Source organism: Gracilinanus agilis, chromosome 6 (assembly GCF_016433145.1).
Source record: "Gracilinanus agilis isolate LMUSP501 chromosome 6, AgileGrace, whole genome shotgun sequence".
NCBI classification, from domain to species: Eukaryota; Metazoa; Chordata; class Mammalia; order Didelphimorphia; family Didelphidae; genus Gracilinanus; species Gracilinanus agilis.
Genome location: NC_058135.1, coordinates 293,620,092 through 293,642,494, shown reverse-complemented (window position 1 = coordinate 293,642,494; position 22,403 = coordinate 293,620,092). Strand labels below are relative to the sequence as shown.

The 22,403-nt window shown below is 51.0% G+C and overlaps 1 protein-coding gene across 1 annotated transcript; it reads left to right on the top strand.

Annotated features, from left to right (window-relative positions):
- Positions 1-10,639: 10,639 nt before the first annotated feature.
- On the top strand, positions 10,640-18,851 carry FGF3 (fibroblast growth factor 3). The gene is made up of 3 exons (XM_044680088.1): positions 10,640-10,886; positions 13,365-13,468; positions 18,438-18,851. The coding sequence occupies exons 1-3, from the start codon at positions 10,640-10,642 to the stop codon at positions 18,849-18,851; spliced, it is 765 nt and encodes a 254-aa protein (XP_044536023.1).
- The last annotated feature ends 3,552 nt before the right edge of the window (positions 18,852-22,403 follow it).

Genomic DNA, 22,403 nt, shown 5'->3' with positions numbered 1-22,403 from the left:
TTGGAAAACAGTATGGGAAAAATCAGGTTTAGATCAACCTCTTACACCCCATACCAAGATCAATTCAAAATGGGCAAACTAAAGAGGGAAATTATAAGTAAATTAGGTGAACACAGAATAGTATACCTGTCAGATCTCTGGGAAAGGAAAGAATTTAAGACCAAGCAAGAGACAGAGAATATTACAAAATACAAAATGAATAATTTTGATTACATTAAATTTAAAAGGTTTTGTATAAATAAAACCAATGCAAACAAAATTAGAAGGGAAGCAACAAATTGGGAAAAAATATTTATAAAAAAACCTCCAGGGGGGCAGCTGGGTAGCTCAGTGGATGGAGAGCCAGGCCTAGAGACGGGAGGTCCTAGGTTCAAATCCGGCCTCAGACACTTCCCGGCTGTGTGACCCTGGGCAAGTCACTTGACCCCCATTGCCTACCCTTACAACTCTTCCACCTATAAGTCAATACACAGAAATTAAGGGTTTAAAATAAAAAAAAGTAAAAAAACCTCCAACACAGGCCCAATTTCTCAAATTTGTAAGGAGCTAAATCAATTGAACAAAAAATCCAGCCACTCCCCAATGGATAAATGGGCAAGGGACATGAATAGGCAGTTTTCAGATAAAGAAATCAAAACTATCAATAAACACGTGAAAAAGTGTTCTAAATCCCTCCCAATTAGAGAAATGAAAATCAAAACAACTCTGAGGTACCACCTCACACCTAGCAGATTGGCCAATATGACAGCAAAGGAAAGTGATAAATGTTGGAGGGGATGTGGCAAAATTGGGACGCTAATGCATTGCCAGTGGAGTTATGAATTGGTCCAACCATTCTGGAAGGCAATTTGGAACTATGCTCAAAGGGCTTTAAATGAATGCCTGCCCTTTAACCCAGCCATAGCACTGCTGGGTTTATACCCCAAAGAGAAAGACTTGTACAAAAACATTCATAGCCACGCTCTTTGGGGTGGCAAAAAACTGGAAAATGAGGGGATGCCCTTCGATTGCAGAATGGTTGAACACATTGTGATATCTGCTGGTGATGGAATACTATTGTGCTCAAAGGAATAATGAACTGGAGGAATTCCATGTGAACTGGAATGACCTCCAGGAAGTGATGCAGAGTGAAAGGAGGAGAACCAGGAGAACATTGTACACAGAGACTGATACAGGGTGGCACAATCGAATATAATTGACTTCTCTACTAGTAGCAATGCAATGATCCAGGACAATCCAGAGGGACTTATGAGAAAGAAGCTATCCAGATACAGAGAAAGAACTGTGGGGGAGGGGGGGGTAGAAACGCAGAATAAAGACATAGGATCAATCGTGTGGTTTGATAGGGATTTGATTGGAGATTTTGACTTTAAATGATCACTCTATTGCAAATATTAATAATATAGAAACAGGTTTTGAACAAAGATACATATATAACCCAGTGGAATTGCTTGTCAGCTCAGGGATGGAGGAGGGAAGAGGGGAGGGAAAGAACATGAATCATGTAACCATGGAAAAATATTCTTAATTAATTAATTTCCAAAAATAAACTAACTAACTAAATAAATGCTTATTATGCACAAAAACCCATGCTAAGTGGTAGGGTTGCAATTAGGAAACACAACTCTCAAAGAGATCACATTTGAATGAGGGAGGCAGCCCATCTATGGAAGGTTTCAACTGCAAGTCAGATGAAAAGGTTCCTGGGTCCTTAGAGGGCAACAGAAAAGCAGATGGTAATAATGCCTCTTCTTTAATATGAATGCCATTGATAAAAATTCCATCACATTGTTGTGAGGATCAAATGAGACAACATATACAAAAGTACTTTGCAAGCTTTTAGTTACTGTATAAATAGAAGCTACCAGAATGTATAAAGCCAGGAGGCTTTGAGGCTGGGCTCAGCTCCTTTGCCTTTCCACCTCTGTGGCTTTATTTATTTGTAAAAAAACAACAAAGAGGGTTTTCCAATAGAAATCAGGGCAGAAATTTCTGTGGCATTGTCCAGGCTAGAAAAATTCTCAATGGGTATATTCCTCCACGGGCTGAGCCTGGCTAGTCCTCATCTTAAGTCTTTTCTTTCCAAGAAGGAAACAATCCCAAGATGCCTTGAACTTCAAATCTTGATGAGTTGTGAGTGGAAAGAGAGAAATAGAACAATAATAATCTGGAACATTAATGCCATTTAATCTCTCTCTCTCTCTCTCTCTCTCTCTCTCTCTCTCTCTCTCTCTCTGTCTCTGCATCTGTCTCTCTGTCTGTCTCTCTCTGTCTTTTTGTCTCTCTCTCTCCATCTATCTGTCTAATCTATCCATCTATGTATTTATCTATTCCTCTATCCATCCATCCATCCATCCATCCATCCATCCATCCATCCATCCATCCATCCATCCATCCATCCATCTATCTGTCTGTCCATCTGTCTACCTGTCTGTCTGTCTCAAGTCATCAGTCTCACAACTGTCTGTGGAGCAGGGACCAGGGTATTGCCATTCACATTTTATAGCTGAGGCTTTGAGAGATGAAGGAGCTTTCCCTTGCTTGCACAGTTCGCTGGATTTAAACCCAGATCTTATCCATTGGACAAGCTCCGTTGCCTCTGTTCTTAGGTGAGTGTCATGAGAAAGGCAGGTCTCTGTATCTAGGGTGCTAATAAATACCGGTGGATAGCAGCAGCAGCTGAGGGATAGCATCTAAAGGAAGGGATTTTTTGTGTGTGTGAGCATAGTGGACTGAGCAGGAAGGGGGAAACAGTCCTTGGTAGTCACTGGGCCTGACTTGAACCTTCAGCAGAACCCTGATGATCCAGCCCTGCCCCTCAGCTTTGTTCATCTTCCCAGGCTGATGTATCTGTAGGATAAGAGAACCGACCTGCCCCAAAACATGAATTAAGAAGTAGCAGATCCCAGCTTCATTCTGTGAGTCAATCAGGCAGCTCCTGAATTACCCTTAGGGCTGCACTGAGTCCTGGTCCCATTGGGCTCGGTCTGATAATGGGTTCGTAATTGGGCAGGGAAGCAGAGAAGGGTAATGGTGTATGTGTGTGTTGGGGGGGGGGGAAGGGTTGTCTCTGGAGTCTCCCTCCAAACCCCTTCCCCGTTTATTGTCCTACAAATTGTGACTTCCTCTTTTACCTAATCTAGCTCACATTTCAGCCTGGACTATGTCAGATGATGGGGAGGGAGGGAGGCTGAGAGGACCAGTAGAGGGGAAGAGGGGCAGTGATAGAAGGATGTTATAATTAAGGGAGGTCACTTGTATCTCTTTGAGGTGGTAGACATGATGTACAGAGAGGAATGAGATGATCCTTCTCCTTTATAACAGTTGCCCAGGCAGGATCCTTCAGGTCAAAGAGGTTTATCCCTTCAGGACCCACCTGGGGTTAATTGATATATTGCTTTGGGCTCTTCAGCTGGGATAACGATGCTATTCTGACTGCGATTTCTCCCTTCCCAAACAAGCTTTGAAACTGATTTAGGAAGGTACTTTGAACTTTATATATTAATAAGAAGGATACGGGTAAAGGACTGAGGTATAGGAGACCCTACTTTAATGGTCACTAATGAAACTCCCAACTGCTGGCAAATGAAGAATCAATGTAGCTTCCCTCTGGCCCAGCCTGGCCTGGGCTAAACCAGAGTAGGTAAACTGCTGGGAAATCTTCAGCTTCCTCTTCTGTAGATCTCAGCCTTAACAGTTGAGTTATGTCCGCCTTTTCCACCCTCTTCTTCGTCTCCTGCCCACTTCCCGGATCCCTCCCGGGCCCTGGGAAGCCTAGATAGCTAGATGGTGAAACTCCTAATATCTAGGGGCGGCAGACACCGAGGTGGCGGTCAGGTACAGGTCGATGACGGTGTATCAAGGACAGGCAGAGCTTGCAGAGAGATGTTGCAGCCTCTCACTCCAAGACCAGGATCCACACTGATCTCCAGCCTCAGCACAGGTCCAAGACCCAGAACTTCTGCTCAGGGTTCTCAACTGCCCCTCCTGCCTCTCGCATGCCTCCCTGGGAACATTCTATCCAATTGACTTATCTGTCAATCAAAGGTGAACTTCAAGCTCCCAGAGATTCAATATAACAAGGAGGGAAAACCAGGCTGGCTGCTATTGCTGCTTCTTAGCCTCCCTATAACGGAGGGGGCTTGAATGTCTCCCAGGCACCAGGGGGGTCAGGACCAAAGCTCTAGAGGGGCCTGGGCGGCCCTCCTTTAGAACTCCTGGTTTTATTTGGCTTACTGGGTAGGGCGGGGAAATGATGTTCAGAGGATATCCGTGTGTGCTCGGGAATGCCCGCGATGGATGTGTGGGGGTGCAGGTGTACATGCCAGGACATTCACAGCCTCCACAGACAGACATGGTGTTGGGGTGGGGTGGAGGCCAGGGCCAGTCACCCCTCTCTTCCCCCGGGGCTTGTTCACTGCCTCCAGCTGCCCACATCACACAATAAATAGGTAACAAGTTCTAGGCTGGGGGTGGGGAGGGGGGAGGGCGGGCACAATCTTGTGTCGAACCTGAAGTGCCTGACTTTGTGTTCTGGCCACAGTTTCTTGTCCTCCCTCCCCCCTCTAGGTGTGACTGCCAGCACTCCTCTGGAAACCAGCGGTCTAGGGATGCTGGGGCCTTGGATAGGGGCCGGGCACTCAAGGGGGACAGATCTACTCTCCGGGGATGGGGTCGGTCCTTCAGTGCTCTGAATGGGGGGCAGGGAGAGGCAGTGGGAGCGGGGGTCTCCTCGAGGCTCCCTGTGCTTCCCAGTGATTACGGGCTGCTGGGGTGCTTGGGGGCTGCTTCAGGGACGTAATTAACCAAGATTTCCAGAGAGAGCGCAGAGACCACATCTGAAGTCCCACCCTCTGCTCGAAGGGAGACCACATCAAACAGAGCCTCCTTTCTGCTCCCTCCTCTTCCTCCTCCCCCACTCTTAAAAAAAGGAAAAAATAGTCCCCAGCTCGGGGAGAGGGCTGGCCGCTTGCAGAGCAGAGGGGATGGGGGTAGGGTGGTGAGGACCTGGTAGCTGGCTGGCCTGGGGTGGCGAGGGGGTGAGGGCGGTGCCAGCAAGATGAAGAGACTCCTGGTCCGGGCCAGGATGCGGGCGTCCGAATGCAGAGGTGTGAGGGTGCGGGAGGAGGGACTGTGACTGCGTGGAATGCAGAAATGTCGGGATGAAGGGGATGTCCCGGCTGCCGGCACATTCTCCCGGGAAGAGCCCATCCCTCGGACGACCCCTCTGCCCTTATGGAGAGCGGAGGGCTCAGGGACTGAGCGCAGGCCCGGGGCAGGGGACATACCCAAAGGCGGCAGCGCTGGGGAGATGATGGCGGTAATTAGCAAAATCGTCCCCATAATGGGAGCAAGCTGGAAGCAATTTGCGGAGCAGTTATTAACCGGCCGCTCCTCCACCCACAGGCGGGGGGTCGGCTTTAATATCTAGGCACAGGGGCCCGCCAGGAGGCGCAGAACCGCGGCCCCGGGTGGCCCTGGCCCTGCCTGGACTGCACGGACCTAGGCTAACTCACTAGGGCTCTAGCCCAGGCGCACAGCTCTAAACATTCGCTTCCCAGTGGAGATCCTGCTTCCGGAGCCTCCCTCCCATTCTTCTTTCAGGCCCTCCCATCTCTTGCTAATCCTCAGTTTTGTTATCTGTCAAATGGGCAGTTGTAGGGATGCAAAGAGGCAACACATTTCCATTTCCATCTCAGTTGCTCCAGGTTTTTTGTTTGTTTGTTTTTCATTGCTATAAGGGGGCAGGAGGAGACTTTTCTCCTTCCCTGGGCAACCGAAGGCCCTGCAGTGAATGGGCAGATGTGGAGGGGCAGGCAGCCGAGCTGGATTGAGGGAAGGCTCCCCTGCTCTGCCCCACCCAGATCAGAAAAATGAACTCCCTTTCTGCACTATCAGGGGGTGGACTGGATGATCCAAGGTCTGCCTCTCCCCATGCTTCTCTGACCCATCAAGGACCCTCAAGGACCCCGGACATCCAGAGACAGAAGGAGAGCTTCAGAAGAGGCTTAGGAAGCGGCCTGGGCCTTGGAGTTGAACTAGAACATCCCTCCTCCACACATACACATACACAATTCCACATCCCTGACCTGCTTTAACGGGAAGCCTTCTGGAGATCCTGGACTCCCTCTCTCCTCCCAAGGCAGTCCATCTCTGTCCAATTTGGGATTCTGGGACAGTAAGCAAGGTTTTCCTCGCTCCCCCCCCCCCCCCCCCCCCCCCCAGTTCTGTTTCCTGAACCAAGCCCAAGGCTCATCCCTCATGGCACAGACTCCTCATCCTAGATGATAGCCATCACTGGCCTCACCTTGCCAACCTAACTCTCTGGCCCACCCTCCTATGGGGAGATCTTCAAGCCCTTCCCTACCTGACTGCTGCCCATTGGGCACTCCAGCTTAGCAATAGCCTTCCTAAACAATGGCAGCCAGACCTGAGCATGGTCCTGTGGATGGGATTGCAAGAGGCCAGTAAGCTTCAAGGCTGGGATTATAGTCCCCCCATCCCCCACATATATCCACATCGCATCTCCTTATTTGTTTCTGGGCACTGACTCTAGAAACTGCAGAGAATCATGGAGAAAAGAGAGAAGAAGGCAAAGGCAACGATGTGGAGACTGAGGGTGGAGCCAGGGGGAAAACCCCACTACCATTGTTCCTGTGGGTATCTGCCCTGTGCCAGGCCTTCCAGCGATGGGAGCCGGAAAGCTCAGTTTGCTTTCTTACTGGTCAGGGAATCCAGGATCAAGGCCACAGGTAAGAATATTTGGGGATGAGTCTGAGGACCCAGCCTTGACCTCCCTCCCTCAACAAATTGTCCAGGGGAAGGATGTCTAGGGTAGGAGATAAGGGGTCCACTTAGGAGTCCTGAATCCAATTCAGTGAGCTTTGATTAGTAAGCACCAAGAGTGTATGTGTGGTGTGCAGAATCCTCTCCTGAAAACTATAGGAGAAACCAAGGTTAGAGAAATAGTCCTCTCTTCCCTGCAGGAATTCACCCCACAATAAAGGAAGAGAACACCCAAAAGGGAAAGAGAAAAACTGTCCCAAAACTGTTCCACTTCTAAGCTGGGGGGTGTGGGGTGTGCAGCAGACAAGAGCAAATGAACTGCTGCATGAGAGGCGAAGGGGGAAAATCATTGCCGACTGGAGAGATGGGTTTGACTTCCCCAGGAGAGATACACTGGAGTTGGGCTTTGAAGCAGTAGGAAACACAGGAGTAGGAAAGAGGATGATGCACTGTAGAATACAGGAAGAAGAGTAATGTGAGATGGGGCTGTGCAGGGCATAGAATGGGGAGGGCTTAAATGATCAGCAAACAAGTTTGAGTTTGGAGAGAGTGATCTGTCCCGAAGATCTTGCCTCATTGGTCTAAAACTGAAAGGGAACTTAGATTCTATTTAGTCTAGACTAAAATAAAATAGACTAGTCTATTTAGTCTAGACTAAATAGAATCTAAGTTCCCTTTCAGTGGTTCCCAAACTGTTTTGGCCTCCAGAAAAAAATCTTCCTTAGCCCCCCTGGAAATTAATTTTAAAAAAAATTTTAATAGCAATTAATAGGAAAGAGAAATGCACCTGTGGCCATCGCCACCCCCCTGGATCTCTGCAGCACCCACCAGGGGGCGCTGGCGCCCACTTTGGGAATCACTGGAACCCCTTCATTTGACAGATCAGGAAACCAAGGTCCAGACTGAAACCCCTACATCCACTGACTCCAGAGCCAGGGCTCTTTCTATCTCACCACAATGGAGGCAGTGTGGTACAATTCAGAGAGCCCTGACTCTGGAATTTAAAAAAAAAATGGGTTCAAATCCAGCCTGAGGCTTTCTACCTGTGTGACCCTGGGCAAGTCATTTAACTTCCCCTTTCTGCTGAAAAATAAGGAAGGTGGCTTAAAGAGTCTCTGAGGTCCCTCCCAGTTCTATTTCTCGGGTTCTCCAGTGCAAGTCTTGTCATTGCCAGGTAAAGGGTCAGCCTCCTGAAGGCTCCAATCAGTCCACAACGGTCCATTCTTTCTTCTTTTTCTCAATCCTCAGAGCTAGAAGCTGCTCCCAGCCCAACTGCAATCTGCAAGAGCCTTCCTGAGTGATGGCCAGTGGAAGACTCAGAGAAGCGAGACTTTATAGCCCCAAAGAGGGGACCCTCCTAGACCCCCACCTAGGCCAGTTTCCTCATTTTCCAGAAGAGAGCTGTGAGGGGGCTGAGCTCTCTGAGTGATGGCGGAATTCATATTCTGTTTCCACATCTAGCCCTCTTTTCTGGAGGGGGGGAGGAGGAGGGCAACCCTCGCATTGGACAGTTGCAGAAAGAAGACAAAAGGACTTGCTCAGGGTGGCACAAATGGCTAGCCGAGGAGCTGAGAGAAGAACTCCTCCTTCCTGGCTCTCAGCATAGTCCAGGGTGCGATCTAGTCAGCGGGTAGGGACACCCCCAGGCTAGGCTTGTAGGGGTCTGTGTCTCCCTGTGGTGAATGTAAAAAAGGGGGAGGCAGAGAGGACAGAAACAGAGATGGAGGAGAGAAAAGGAGAGGCGGCTGGAAACGGGACCTTCTTCGGGAAATCCAGCTCCTGTAGTGTATCCTGCTTGCTGGGGGCTTTTAACAAATATTTCTTGAACGGACTTGAGCCCAGTTGAATTAAAGGGCAGTTCCTAGACTTGGGACGGAAAGCCGGAGTGCACCAGGCTTAAGTGGGACGAATGAATGGCTCTCCGGTCCCAAATCGCGCCCCCCAAAGCTTTCGATTTTCAGCCATTTCAGATGCAAATGTAATTAACGAGTTTTCTCGAGCTGGCACCGAGACAGATTCATTCCGGAGAGGAGCCTTTGCCGCTCTGTCTGGGAGCTCCGCTGGCCTCTTAGTCATCGGTCTCTCGCTTTTTCAGGCTCCCTCTGTCTGTCTGTCTGTCTGTCTGTGTGTCTGTCCCAATCTGTGCCTCGATTTCAGCCGCCGTTTCTGTCTCTGTCTCTCTCTCTCTGCGTGTGTGTGTATGTTCAGCTCGGAGCACCTCGGTGTTCTGTCTTGCTAGGTCTTTGCCCTTGTGTGGGGCTCCTCCCCTGCTCTCCTCGTCCTCCGGCACCCCTGGGGGAGTGGGGCACCCAGAGAGCGCTGTCTGCTAGTCTCCCATCCGGCTCGCTGGGTCCAGCACCTCGGCGTTAGGCGTTAGCGCAGGAGGCCGGCCAGTGGCCTTCCCATTGGGCCAAGGCGAGCCGAGCCCTGTGTGTCTCAGCATCTTTGCGCCGAATCCCGGGGCCCGGAGCAACGCGCTCCAAGTCCCGGAGTTTTCAGACGGAGGAGCTTCTGTCCCCCCCCCCCCCACCGGCCCCAGAACCCCGGAAGGGCTGGGGGGGGGGCTGGGCTTTCGCCTTGGAGGAAGAGGGGAAAATGAAGTGGAACAGCAGGCTTCTGCCCCGCACACACCCCCGCACGCTCCCAGAAGATCTCAGCCCCACATGCGCACACGTATGCGCAGCTACACACACATGCATGCACGCACACATGTATGATCGCAGCACACGCGCTGTCATCCCCCAGCACTTGCTGGGAGTCCTCCTTTATCATGCTCCGTCTTTTAAATGTGCATTTTGAAATGAGCCCCCCGCCCCTCCCACCCCGCCCCTCGTTGTTTTAAGGCCACATCAGTCATCCCGCTTGTCACTATTGTGATTTGGGATTGATAAGGGCGCGGGGGGGGGGGGGGGGGGTTGACAGACAGACCCCAGGCCCCGCTGACTTGAAATCCTCAATGTGTAATTTTCGGACGTGTAATTGGTCTTCGGAGGCGTGGGGGAGGGGAAGAGATCTTTCAAAGCGGGGTGCGGGGAGAGGAAGAAAGAGGGAGAGAGCGAGAGAGCGAGAAGGGAGACGCCCGGCCAGGAGGCGCGGTGCCCTCACACGGAGCGCGGCGGCGGCGGCGGCTGCGGCGACGGCGGAGCCCTAGCGGGTGTGTGCGCCTCGGTGCGCCCGCGTGCTCGCTCCTAGCTCTTTGTGTGGGGTGCGGCTTGTCCCTAGGGGCGGGGGGTAGGGGATCCTGGGTGGGAAACGCGGAGACCTCTCCTCCGGGGCGCGAGAGAGGGGAGGGGAGGGGAAGGGAGGGGAGGAGAGGGGAGGGGAGGGGAGGGGAGTTCCCGCACTGCTGCGGGACGCCTGGCTCCCTCACTCCCTCTGACCCTTCTCTTCCTCCCCTGCCTCTCGCTTTTCTTCTCTTCCTGCTCCCCATCCACTGGCCCCAGAGCTCTATTGTTGCCAGAGACGGCTTTTATTTCTCCGCTCGCTCTTATCAACGAAAATTTGCCCAGTCCAAAATTTGTTGGGGCTTCTCCTCCGCTCCGCCTCTGCCTCTCGCTGGCTCTTCTCCTCTCCTCTCCGTTTTTTCCCTTCTTCCCTCTTCCTCGACTTCCCCTCCGGGGCTTCTCTCTCACTGCCCTAAGAAGGGAGGGGGTGGGGGAGGGCACCGAGAGTGCCAGCAGGCTCCAACCCCCTGCCGGCCCCATGCGGTGGGGGCTTCGCAGCTCAGCCGGCGGCTGTCGAGGCTGCTGAGCCTCGGCTGGGGGTTCATGGGCGCCCCGGGGGCGTCCCGCCCTCACCTCCCGCCCGCTCCGGGTCTCCGTCGCTGCCTGAACGTCCCTGTGACCATGCCACAATGGTCCTGATCTGGCTCCTGGTGTTCAGTCTGCTCCATCCCAGCGGGCAGGCGGCATGGGCCCCCCGGGAGGCGGAGGCTGGGGCCCTCGAGGGCCGGCTCCGGAGGGATGCTGGGGGCCGAGGCGGTGTCTACGAGCACCTCGGCGGAGCGCCTCGGCGCAGGAAACTCTATTGCGCCACCAAGTACCACCTGCAGATCCCCCCCAGCGGCCGGGTCAGCGGCAGCCTGGAGAACAGCGTCTACAGTGAGTATCTCCCGGCGGCTGGACCTGCGCCCCTCAGGGCCTGGCTACCCGGGACTGTCGGAAGAGGGAGGGCTCCGGCGAGGGACCGCGACAGGGACTAGGACTGGGGCAGAGGCAGGGATGGAGGCATCGGCGGGAATGCGGCTGGAAGGGCCGGATCCGGCCCGGGACCGGGACCAGGCCAGAACAAAGTCCGGCTCGGTTACCGTCCAGGTGATCCGTGCTCCGGAGGGCCTGGCACTTCCCTCGCTCCGATGAGTTTGGGGAGCGAATGGGTCTCGTTATACAAGGGTTCGAGTCTCGAATTGCCTTCTTCCTCCCGGTGGCAGGTCGGGGAGGCCCCTGGCTCTTTCCCTAGTTCAGCGCTGAGTCCTGGTCGGGCGCAGTAATTGCTCCTGCCGGCCCCCCCGGCATTTCGGGATCCAGGGCTCCCTTCGGAGAGGCAGTAGGGAAGAGAAATCTACCTTCTTACCACCCCCCACCCCCCAGTCCTCGGCCTTTCCTTCTCCCCCGACCCCACCTTCTCTCTCTCAGTCTGTCTCTGTCTCTCCTCCCTCCCCCCGCGCCCCCCATCAGCCCATCTTGGCAGGGGATCGGACTCCAGAAATGACATCCCTGCCTGGCTTCAAAATAGACTTGGATGGGGTGGGGGTGGTGGGAGCAAATAAAGAGAGTGGGCAGCGGCCACATTGGGCAGCCGGGCAGAAGGCTTTCCCCAAACTCGGGCTCAGACCCCGCAGGGGTTTTCCTAGCGCTCCGCTGCCTCCCCCGGGGAGGACCGAGGGAGCCCTGCTAGTGAGAGCTCGGTGTGTCGGGGAGCGGGAGTTCTGGGAATGGGGGTCAAACAATTAAGACGTGGGGGGAGGGAAGAACGAGGAAGCTCAGCTGCCCTGGTGGGCTCAGTGTGCTGCCAACGTGGGCCCTGTCCCAGGCGAGCTGAAGATGTGGACTCGGAAGAGGTCCCCAGACGCTTGCACGGGAGCTAGTCGGTTCGAGGGTGGTCCCCTCCCTGCACTCTGGGAGCTCCTTTGGGGAGGAGGAAGGTTAGTTCCCGTCCATTCTGGGTCTGGGAATAGGGGGCAGGAGTCAGGAGGGCGCAGGGCACCGGGCACCGGAGAGCTAGACTTAGATCTCTGGAGGGCTCAGAAGAGGGTACAGAGCAGAGGACCAGAACGGGCAGAGGGGATAGTCATAGGGCACAAGGGCACCGGAAATTATTGGGCGCTGGAAGAAAGCGGGGGCCGAGACATAGCAGCTCCCTGTGGATTCCCAAGGTGGGGGGGGGGGGAGATGCGGAAGCTGCTGGGGTCTGGCTTGAAGGCGGTGAAGGAAAACCGCGGTTTCCTAAAGGAAGCCTCCAGCCACCAAACGGCTTTTTTGAAGCATCATCCTTCAGAGTTCATTAAACTGGGTGATAGAAACCAGCTGTCACCCTCCTTATCCTCCGGCACTCAGGAAATGAGGCGCTGATCAAGAATTTGTTTGGGGGTGGGGGTGGGGGGGTAAAAATGTTTCCCACACAGGGGCTTCCAGGTGCCAAAAGGCCGCCTGCCCCTGCGCACTTGGTGTGCCAGAGACCCGGAAGGAGGCTCTAGAGAAGCTTCCCTCTTCGGTCCCTTTTCTTTTCATTATGAACCCCAGCGAGGATGATGCTGATGGTGCTGATGGAGAGAGCTTCCAGGGAAGCCCAGAAGGGCATATCCTTTGCCCCCTGGCCCTGCTAGTTTGGCTCCCGATTTAAGAATCCTGTTTTATTCCTTTGGCTTTCAACGTGTTGTTCCCCACCCCCACTCCCCAATCGGGCAGTAGTCTGCAACCTTTTGGCTCCCCCACACACCAGCCCAGAGCCAACCACTTGTCCCTGGACCCCAAGGGAAGGGCTACAGGCTTCTTTACCTCCTTGGCCTCTAAACCCAGGGCAGAGGGGCCCAAATGGCTAAGCCTTGTCTTCTTGGGGGGGATTCTGGCTCTCCCAGACATCCTGGGAGAGAGCCCCTAAGGAAAGGCCATGCCACTCAGGGCTGGACCTGTGCCTCAAGGTGTAGCCCACCCCTCGCCCCTTCCCCTCTAGTAGACCTGAGGGGAAGCCATTGTCCTTGAAAGGAGACCTTTGCTGAGAGAGTCGAGAGCTCTTGTGTCCCTCAGAACTGAAGTACAAGGGATTTTTTTTTTTAGTAGACACACAGGATGAGGGGACTCAGGTTCAGCGTCAGGAGATGGCCTTGGGAAGCTTCTGGAATCCCGGTCAGCCAGGAATCTGCAGCTTTAGCCAGATCCTTCTTTCTTTGTAGAGCTGCCTCCTTGCTTCGGTCCCTGGCAGGGAGCTTTTCTCCCCCCGAGGATTCTCCATTATTTTTCGGAGGTGTTAGAGAGGCTGACAGTCCACAGGGCTAGTGTCCATCTCAGCTCCTGGCTGGGCAAAGGGGCATCGACATCCCTCAGCGCCATGATCTCGTTCTGCTCTGATTCTCTTCTTAGGCATCCTAGAAATCACAGCCGTGGAGGTTGGAATCGTGGCCATAAAGGGACTGTTTTCCGGACGATATCTGGCAATGAACAAACGGGGAAGACTTTATGCCTCGGTAAGCCTGGCTTCGATACATTAGCTTCTAGGTTTGTCCAACTTGAAACTGAGCAATGCCCGTCGGACCGATAAAATGGGTCGCTTGTCCTATTTGCTGCAAGGACCCAGAAGGGGAAAAGGATAGAGGCAGGGCCCTGGGGGACTAGAGGAGGTGGTGAGGTCAGAAGCCAGGTCTTCCCTGGACAGATCCGGATTTCCCAGTCTGGACCAAGTTTTCTCATCAATCCTAAATGAAGGATTAGGTTGAAGAATCTTCAGTCTCCCTCCAAAAAGTCTCTAAACTGGTCACCCAAACTGGAAAATCCATGGAAGCAGATTGAACCCAAAGCATCTGTTCCAGAAAAGAGTTGGTACTGGGGAGTGCCCATAGGGAGAATTGTAGTGTATTTGGACACAAAATACCCGAACATGCTTAGCTATTTGAAAATCAGTCAAGGAACATTGATGAAGCACTTACCTCAAGTCAGATTCTGGGAGGCAGCTGGGTAGCTCAGTGGATGGAGAGCCAGGCCTGGAGATGGGAGGTTCCAGGTTCAAATCCAGCCTCAGACACTTCCCAGCTGTGTGACCCTGGGCAAGTCACTTGACCCCCACTGCCCACCCTTAACACTCTTCCACCTAGGAGCCAATACACAAAAGTTAAGGGTTTAAAAAAAAAAGTCAAGATACTGTGTTAAATGCTGAGGGATGGAAAGGAAAAGAGAAACAGTGCCTACCCTCCAGGAGCCCACATTCAAACATGAAAATAACTAGGGGATGGAAACAGAGGTAATTGGAGAGGGAAAGGGATGGGGATGGGACGCTAAAGGAAGAGGAGCCTGGAAAAGCCTTCTGTAGAAGGTGGGATTTAAGCCAAAGCTTGAAGAAAGACTGAGATTCTGGATAGGATGTCCAGGGATTCTAGGCAGAGGATCAGTCAGGGGAGGGTCCTACAGCCTGATGATGAGTCTGGTTGGAGGAAAATCAAATAGGCCAGTGAGGCTGGAAGAGAGTCAAATGGAAGAAGACTAGAGAGGGGAAGGATTCAGGTAATGAATAACAAGTAGAAGGCTTTTCTTTGATTCCGGGAGTAATGGGGAGCAGGGGAATTCGCTGAGGTAGGGAGCACAGCTTACAAATCTTGGCAACTGAGGGAAGATGAATTTGAGTGAAGATGAAGCCCCCAGGTGAGAGGCTGGGCCAGGGTGCTGCTAACTGTGGGAGTTGAAAGAAGATGTAACCAAGTGATGGTGTGAAGGTAGAAATGGAAACAGTTGGCAACAGGCTGGATATGTGGGACGAGGGAGAGGAGTCAAGGATGCTATCAAATGATTTCAGAGTCCTAAAGGACTTCTGTGGTCATCTAGTCTAACATCTTGCCCAAAGCCCTCAAATAAAAGAATCGCCTGACTCAGCTTCCTGAAGCTGCCCATTTCACTTTAGACAGCTCGAATCATTAGGAAGCTGGTTCTGACATCAATCAATCAATAAACACTTATTCAGTCTTACAATGTGCCAGGCACTGTACCATGTAACCTAAACTGGCCTCATGACATCACTTCTGGTTCTGTCCTCCAGGGACAGGTAGAACAATCATTCTTCTACTGTCTGTCTGTCTGTCTGTCTGTCTGTCTTTCACTCACTCTCTCTCTTTCCTTCTTTCCTTTCTTCAAAAAAGTTTTTTTTTTTTCATGGAACAGTCTTCCACATAATAGGATCGTGGAAAAGTTGCTTCTCCTAACTGGGCCTCTATTTCCTGATCTGTAAAAAACATGCTGCTTAGACAAGATGCTTCCTTTGAGCTCCAGGTACTGGAATTCTATTGTTGGGAGCCTCTGAGCCCCTGTTAGGTGCCAGGCTATTCCGGCTGGTGGAAAGGCAACATGAAAACAACAATTGGTGCTTTCCTTAAGCAGCCACAATGATGTTGACTTCCCTCCATCAGTGAAGAGACCCATCGAGGTGCACATTCCCAAATGCACACTCATTCACAATCATACTCATGTACCCATTCACTTGCACATAATCACTAACAGAGTCACACACACACAGTCACACACATAGACAGTTCACACATGTACTTGTATTCACATGCTGGAGCTTACATATGTGCTCTTTTACACACATCCACACACTCAAATACACACTCACTAATCCGTAGTCACACATGTAGACACACTCCTTCCCATACATTCACCCACACATATCTACACAGTCACTAATTAACACTAATTTTCACACCCATTAGCACACACACTCACACATTTACACACTCACACACACATATGCCTCTCCCCATGTGCAACCCCCAAACACTCATCGTGTCTCAGGCGTGATGGCTTTTCACCCATTCTGACTTGTCTTGCTTAAGAAGGGAGTCAGATAGCTCGAAGGCGCCCGGGTTTTCTTGGGTTCTCGAGGACCCTTCGATGCTCTCTCCCAGCTCTTTGTTCCTTCGAGGTCCACAGGTGTTCTCTTGACCCAACAAAACTCATTCCACCACGTTGGAAATATCCCCTCTCAGACCACTGCCTCGTTTTTCCAGGCAATGGCCATTGCCAGAGCTCTGGGTCCCAACCCAGCCAGGCCTTGGCCAGTTGCTTCCCTTCTCAGGCCCCAAATGCTCACCTGCGAACTTCAAGACTTAAGAAGGGAGGAAAGCACAGATTTCTGTACAGTCCCACTGCCCACAGCCTGCCCACAGTCCTCTTCTTTCCTTGGGGGAATCAAGCAACAAAAGCAGGAGAGTCCATTAGAAGACTGATTGCGCCAGGAGGGAGCTTCGTGTCAGGAGGCTGGAGGCTGGAAAGAGAACCACACAGACCTGCCACTCGTCTTCTCTGGGATTTTTGAACGGAGATGGCTCAGGCCTGAATCTGCCCCAAAGTAAAGCAGACCCAGAAAACCCTCAGCACGTGGAACCAGATATCTGGACACCAGGCTTCTAGGCCTATGCCCTGTGCCCTCAGGGGCTAAAAGTCAAGTCCCTGGGTCTTGGGTCCAGCACTGGGTTCGATTTCTCTTGAGTGACTTCCAGAGCTGGGCTAGGCCTGTCTTCTTTATATAAAGCAACTATTCAAGGAGGATTCTCTAAATATGACCATCCTTTCCCCTCATAGAAACCCTGAAACAGAAACAGGGTGCCTATTGCCCATCTCATTTGACAAAGGAGGAAACTGAGATGCCAAGAATCAAAGGGATTAATTTGCCCACTTTCGCCCAGCCAGAATATGCCCCAGGCAGGATGTCACCCCAGTTCTTCATGACTCCAGGGCCAGCACTCCAAGTATTATGCCACGCTGACTCCCAATTACTAGCTAGGTGTCTTTGGGCCAGTCAATGACACTGGTGAGCCTCAGTTTCTTCATCTCTTTTTAAAAAACTCTTACCTTCCATCTTAGAACCAATATGGTATATTGATTCTAAGACAAAAGAGTGAATGGTAAAGAGCAGACCATGGGGATTAAATGACTTGCCTAGAGTCTAAATACTATACTAAATATGAAATATCATACTAAAAAAAGTATCTGAGGTCAGATTTGAACCCAGGACCTCCCATGTGTAGGCCTGAATTTCTATCCAAGGAGCCACCTAGATGCCCCTTGTTTCTTCACTTCAAAAATAAAAATCATACCTCTGGTGGCTGCCACCTCATGGACACATTGTGAAAATCAAATTAAGGTTATACGCGGATAGATAGAGTGATGGAGAAGTAGCCAGATTTGACTGTCTCTGATAAAAATTCTTTTTCTTCTTTTAGTCTCCTGGGAAGTGTAATATTGGATTTTTTTAATGTTTTTTTTAAACCCCTAACTTCTGTGTATTAGTTCCTTGGTGGAAGAGTGGTAAGAGTGGGCCATGGGGGTCAAGTGACTTGCCCAGGGACACACAGCTGGGAAGTGTCTGAGGCCGGATTTGAACCCAGGACCTCCCGTCTCTAGGCCTGACTCTCCATCCACTTGAGCTACCCAGCTGCCCCCTAATATTGGATTTTTAACTGACTGGTTTGCCCTAAACCAACACGGCAAGGTTAAAAATCCTATATTACAGAAGGCCTCCTCCCCAAGCCATGCCCGCCCCCTTGACCTCGGGATTTAGAACTGGAGGTGGCCTCCAAATGCCCATTCTGGTTCAGAAGACCACCCTCCCCTGCCCCCCCACCCCTTGAAGAGTTCGTCCTCTTGCCCTGGGGCTCTGAGCAGAGCCTTGATTGTGGCAGCTAAGTCTCTGTCAGGACCTCCACAAACTCTTGGTCAAATCCTTGCAAAGGGCTAAAAATCAGGCTTTCAACTGCTTTCCACCCATGCCTACTGTCTCCCTGCCCCTCCCCAAAAGCCACAAATTGGGGAAATGGCTGAGTCACAAAATCACCCACAATCACAAGACTAGAGCTGGAAGGACTCTCCAGGGTAATCAAGTTCAGTCTTTCTGCTTTACTCCTAAGGAAACTGAGGCCCAGGAATGGTCTTGGTGAGAAGGGAGCAGGTCTGGGATATGAAGCCAAGTCTTCTGACTTCAAACTACCGAGAAGGACGCTGGTGGCTGTCATCCCTGAAACGGCTCTAAATGTGACTAGAAAGTTCTTTCCCTTTCTAGGGTCGCTCCCGATTGTTCCGAGGGCTGCTCTGTTCTCTCCTTCTCCCCATCCCTATTGCTTCATTCTTTTTACTGATTGATTTCTCCAGAAGAGAGCTTTAGCCTCCTGCCTTCTCTCGAGGCATCTCTTCTTTGCAGCAGAGTAAGGATTTTAGGGATTCGGCGTTCTGAGTTGATGAAGTCGTGGTGTAGTCGTCTTCTTTTCCATCTTTAAGGCCAATACTCTAACTGGTGCTCCAAATTCTCTGCAGTGTCCTCTAAATTCTTTATCTGTCAACAAATACGCACAGATCTCTCCCCCGAAGGGAGCCAGGATCAGTGGGCTCTGAGCCCCCACCCCGGCCTGCCCCTCACTAACTGGCAGTCTCTGATTGCTGTGATTTGCTTTTCAGGAGAATTACAATGCCGAGTGTGAGTTTGTGGAGCGACTGCACGAGCTGGGCTACAATACCTATGCCTCCCGTCTGTACAGAACAGCCCCCAGTGAGGCCGGGGCTAGGCGCAAAGCCAGTGCCGAGAGACTCTGGTATGTCTCCATCAATGGGAAAGGCCGACCCAGGAGGGGCTTTAAAACCCGCCGCACCCAGAAGTCTTCTCTCTTCTTACCCCGAGTCCTGGATAACAAAGATCACGAGATGGTCCGACTCTTCCATTCCAGCCTCCGGTACAGGGAGAGCCTCCGGAAGCCAGTGGACAGAAACGAGAGAAAGAGGAGACAGGGACATTTGCCAGTTCTGGAAGCCAGCGCGACGGACCTACCCGAGGTTCCCTCTATGCAAGCATCAACCCCTCCTGGGACATTCTGACCCCAATGGGTGTTTGCTTGGACATTCTCCAACCTATTTACCTTTAGTGGTTTTAGATGCACTCGTGGTGGCTTACAAAGTGCCACACCCTTTGAGGCACACTCCAGTGTCGAGCCATCTTGTCCATCCATGGTTTTCTGTCTCAACCGATATCTATAAAAATTTCATTTGGGGGCTCTAACTTCTTTCCATGTATGTTTGACTTCATTTAGGGCACCCCAGTATCCTCAGAAGGCCTTGACCATTCCCTTCTATTCCCACGGAGCAGGCCAAGTGCTTCCCGACTGTTTGACAATGCAGGAGGGAATCCTGGATGGGAAGGCCAGGGTGCACAGGGGGTAAAGGATGGCGAGAGAATGGCAGAGAGGCTTCTGTTGAAGTGGCTGTCTAGTCCATTGGAATTTCATTCTGAGAAGTCGTCAAGGCCCATCATGCCTCTCACCGAAAGTGAAGATAGCTAAGATCCCTCAGCTTGCTGGGGAAGACTCCTGATTTGCTGGCTGTGGTCTCCAAGGCAGAGCCCAGCTCTATTTCCTCCTCACCCCACACACCCTACACCCTCTCATCCTGTGTTATCTTCATCCACATTTTCTCATCCATCTTCCAGGAAGGCGGGAGGCCCTCCTCCTGTTCCTTTGACATCCTAGGAGCACCAGGGTACCACCTGGGCTATCGTCTCATTCTTCCAATAGGAGCAGCCTGTGTCACCTCCTTTCCTGGTCCTACACACCCTCCATCATATCTTTTAGGCCAGAAATGAATGAATCCCTTCCAAAAGCAATACACATGGGTGAACAGTTGGGTGTTTGATATTTGTTTAATGAAATCATTAAAATGACCTTAAAAGAATCTCTCTGACTTCTTTCCTTCCTTGATGAGCATGGATCCTGGAAAAAGCCAGCCAGGAGCCTGGAGTTTATTATATATGTTTCAAGACTCATTTCACACAAAAGAACCCCCCCCAAAAAAAACTTTGCAGATGCGCAGAAGTTACAAATTATGTCATATCAAAACACAAAACATTGGCTTCAGAATAGAACAAGGCCAAGGTTGAATTTTGACTGAGTTCTTATCAGAAAGCCAAGTCAGGGAATATTTTTCTCAGGGTTGAATTACCCCTGCTAAAGTTTTGGCCTTGGCTATACCAGGCAGCTGCATTCCTGGTCAAAGGGGAACAGTGTTAACCCTTTAAATTTAGGTTTGCTAGGAACTTAAAGCTTTTCAATAAGGCCACGATATTTTTCAACAAGAAATCACAAGGATCACAAAAGGGGTCAAAAGAGAAGTCTCAGATTTTTATCTATTCTCTTATTGGCTTCCCACAAGCCGGGGATATTTTTTTGGCACCTCTCTATCCAAGACAGGCAGATCTTTCATCTTTTCCTTTTACCTTTGGATCTCAGTCAGAATTGTAGGGCTTCTCTCTTCTGGGAAATTTGCTCTGTGTTAGCATGGAAAGCCATTTGTCCAAGATGGAAGCCATTTTTGTTTTTGCTTGCCAAACACAGTTCAGTTTGTCTGAGTTAAACGAATAAAGGTGTGTGTGTGTGTGTGTGTGTGTGTGTGTGTGTGTGTGTGTGTGTGTGTGTAATGGTGGGTGAGTGTATATTCTGTATACAAGGAGATAAGAAGAGAATGAACTTCTCCCTTCCGTGGATTCCCAACATTGTAGATCTTAATGGAACACCTGAGGGTCAAGTTATGGTAGCAAAGTCCCATAAGTCTCCATTTGCTTCCTTCCTTTACTTGCTCGTACCCACGTTCATTTAACAAAACTCAGTGATGTCTCCCTCTGCTGAGCTCTGCCAGAGGCTGCAGCCCATGTGGAGGTTTAGGAAGGCTCACTGCCTTGCCCACATGGCTCCCATGGCATCATTTGTGAGCTGTTTTCTCTTTTTCTCTTGAAGGGGTAATGATGAGGTGACTGGCCAGACGGCAACATTTCTCGAGCTTCCACCTAAAAAGCAATGTTTTATCCTTTCTCCATTTGCCATGAATAGATTCAGGAACCCAACCCGTGCTCGAATGGGGATATTGGTTCGTGAATATATTTGTGTACCCAGAGATTTGGGGTCCTAGGCCTGCTGGCATAAGACCATGAGTGGAGAGCCCAGGTCTATCTCAGTTATCCAAGAGCATCACAGAGGATTCGAAACTATCTTTCCTTTGCATTTGGCAATTCACCGAACTTTGCAAGCCTGGAAAGAGATCCCTCATTATAGGGACAAATGAAGAGGCAGAAGGTTATAGAGTAAGTAGATAAATATCACATGTGAGGTCAGAGGACTCGCATTCGGATCCCAGCTTGGCCCCTTACTAGCTGTGTGACCTTGGGCAAATCACCTCCCTGGACTTCAGTTCCTCACTTGAAAAATGAGAAGGTTGGATGAGGGGAAATTTCTCAGCTTCCTCCCAGCCTGAAGTCTGTGTGGCATTTCGATTCCAAAGCCAAATGCCCATGCTTGCTTAGCAGGGATGGTGGGGAGAATGCTGAAGTGCTCCAATCTCCTATTGTAGATAGGCTTAGGGCAATGATGTGGCGTGATGGACAGAGTGGACCCTCCAGGCTTCCTCTGTGAGATGGGGAGACTAGCATTCTCCACTGGGCAGTAGAGGAAAAATAGCTTCGAGAGCCTTAAAGGATTCCAGAAATGAGAGCGATAATAATCGCTGATCAAATGACACAGGTAAAACCCAGTGGAATTGCTCGTTGGCTATGGGAGGGGGTTGGGAGGAGGAGAGGGAAAGAACATGAATCATGTAACCATGGAAAAACATACTAAATCAATTAAATAAATAAACTAAAAAAGCTACTGATCAATCAAGACACTGGGTTATGGTTGAAGCAATGCTATATTTGGAGCCAGAAATTCAGTTTAAATCCCAGCCCTGTCCAACCTGACTTCTGTGGGCCTCAGTTTACCCTTCCATAAAATGAAAGGGTTGGATTAGCTGGCCTTCAGGGTCTCTTACTGTTAAAAAAACTAAGATCTTATTATTTGGAGGGTCAGCTAATGTTGAAAAAACCAGGCTCGGCCCACTGTGCCTAGCATGCAGCCCTTCCGATGGCCAGAGGGGGTCACACTGTGGTTAATCTGGTAGGAATAAAGGACTCAGTCTAGGCTAAAAGGCAGGGGCTATCCGGGAAAGCTTCGCAGAACCCCAGGTCCCACTTGGGCCCTGATTCTCTTAGGACACAGAAGTCAGCCTGTAGCCCATCTCCCACGAGGTCGTCAGTGCCACGGCTATTCCCACACAGCCTCAGACTGGGTTGTTGCTCTCACCCCAAAGAAAACTTTGAGATCCTGTTGGAAACCCACCAATTTCTTTTCGGGAACCTTCCCTTCCCTTGACACTGCCTCCACCCACCCCTGGCCAAAAACACTGGGTTTTCCCTTGTATTTCACTCCAGGTCTGAACTCAGACTTCAGGCCTCCTTCCATTGCTATTTTACCCTCCTCGACCCAAGAAAACCAGGCGAGGCTCTCTGGCTTCCGGCTCCTTTTGGGGAGACGTACGATGGCTTCTCAGAGCCTGGCTATTGAGACTGGC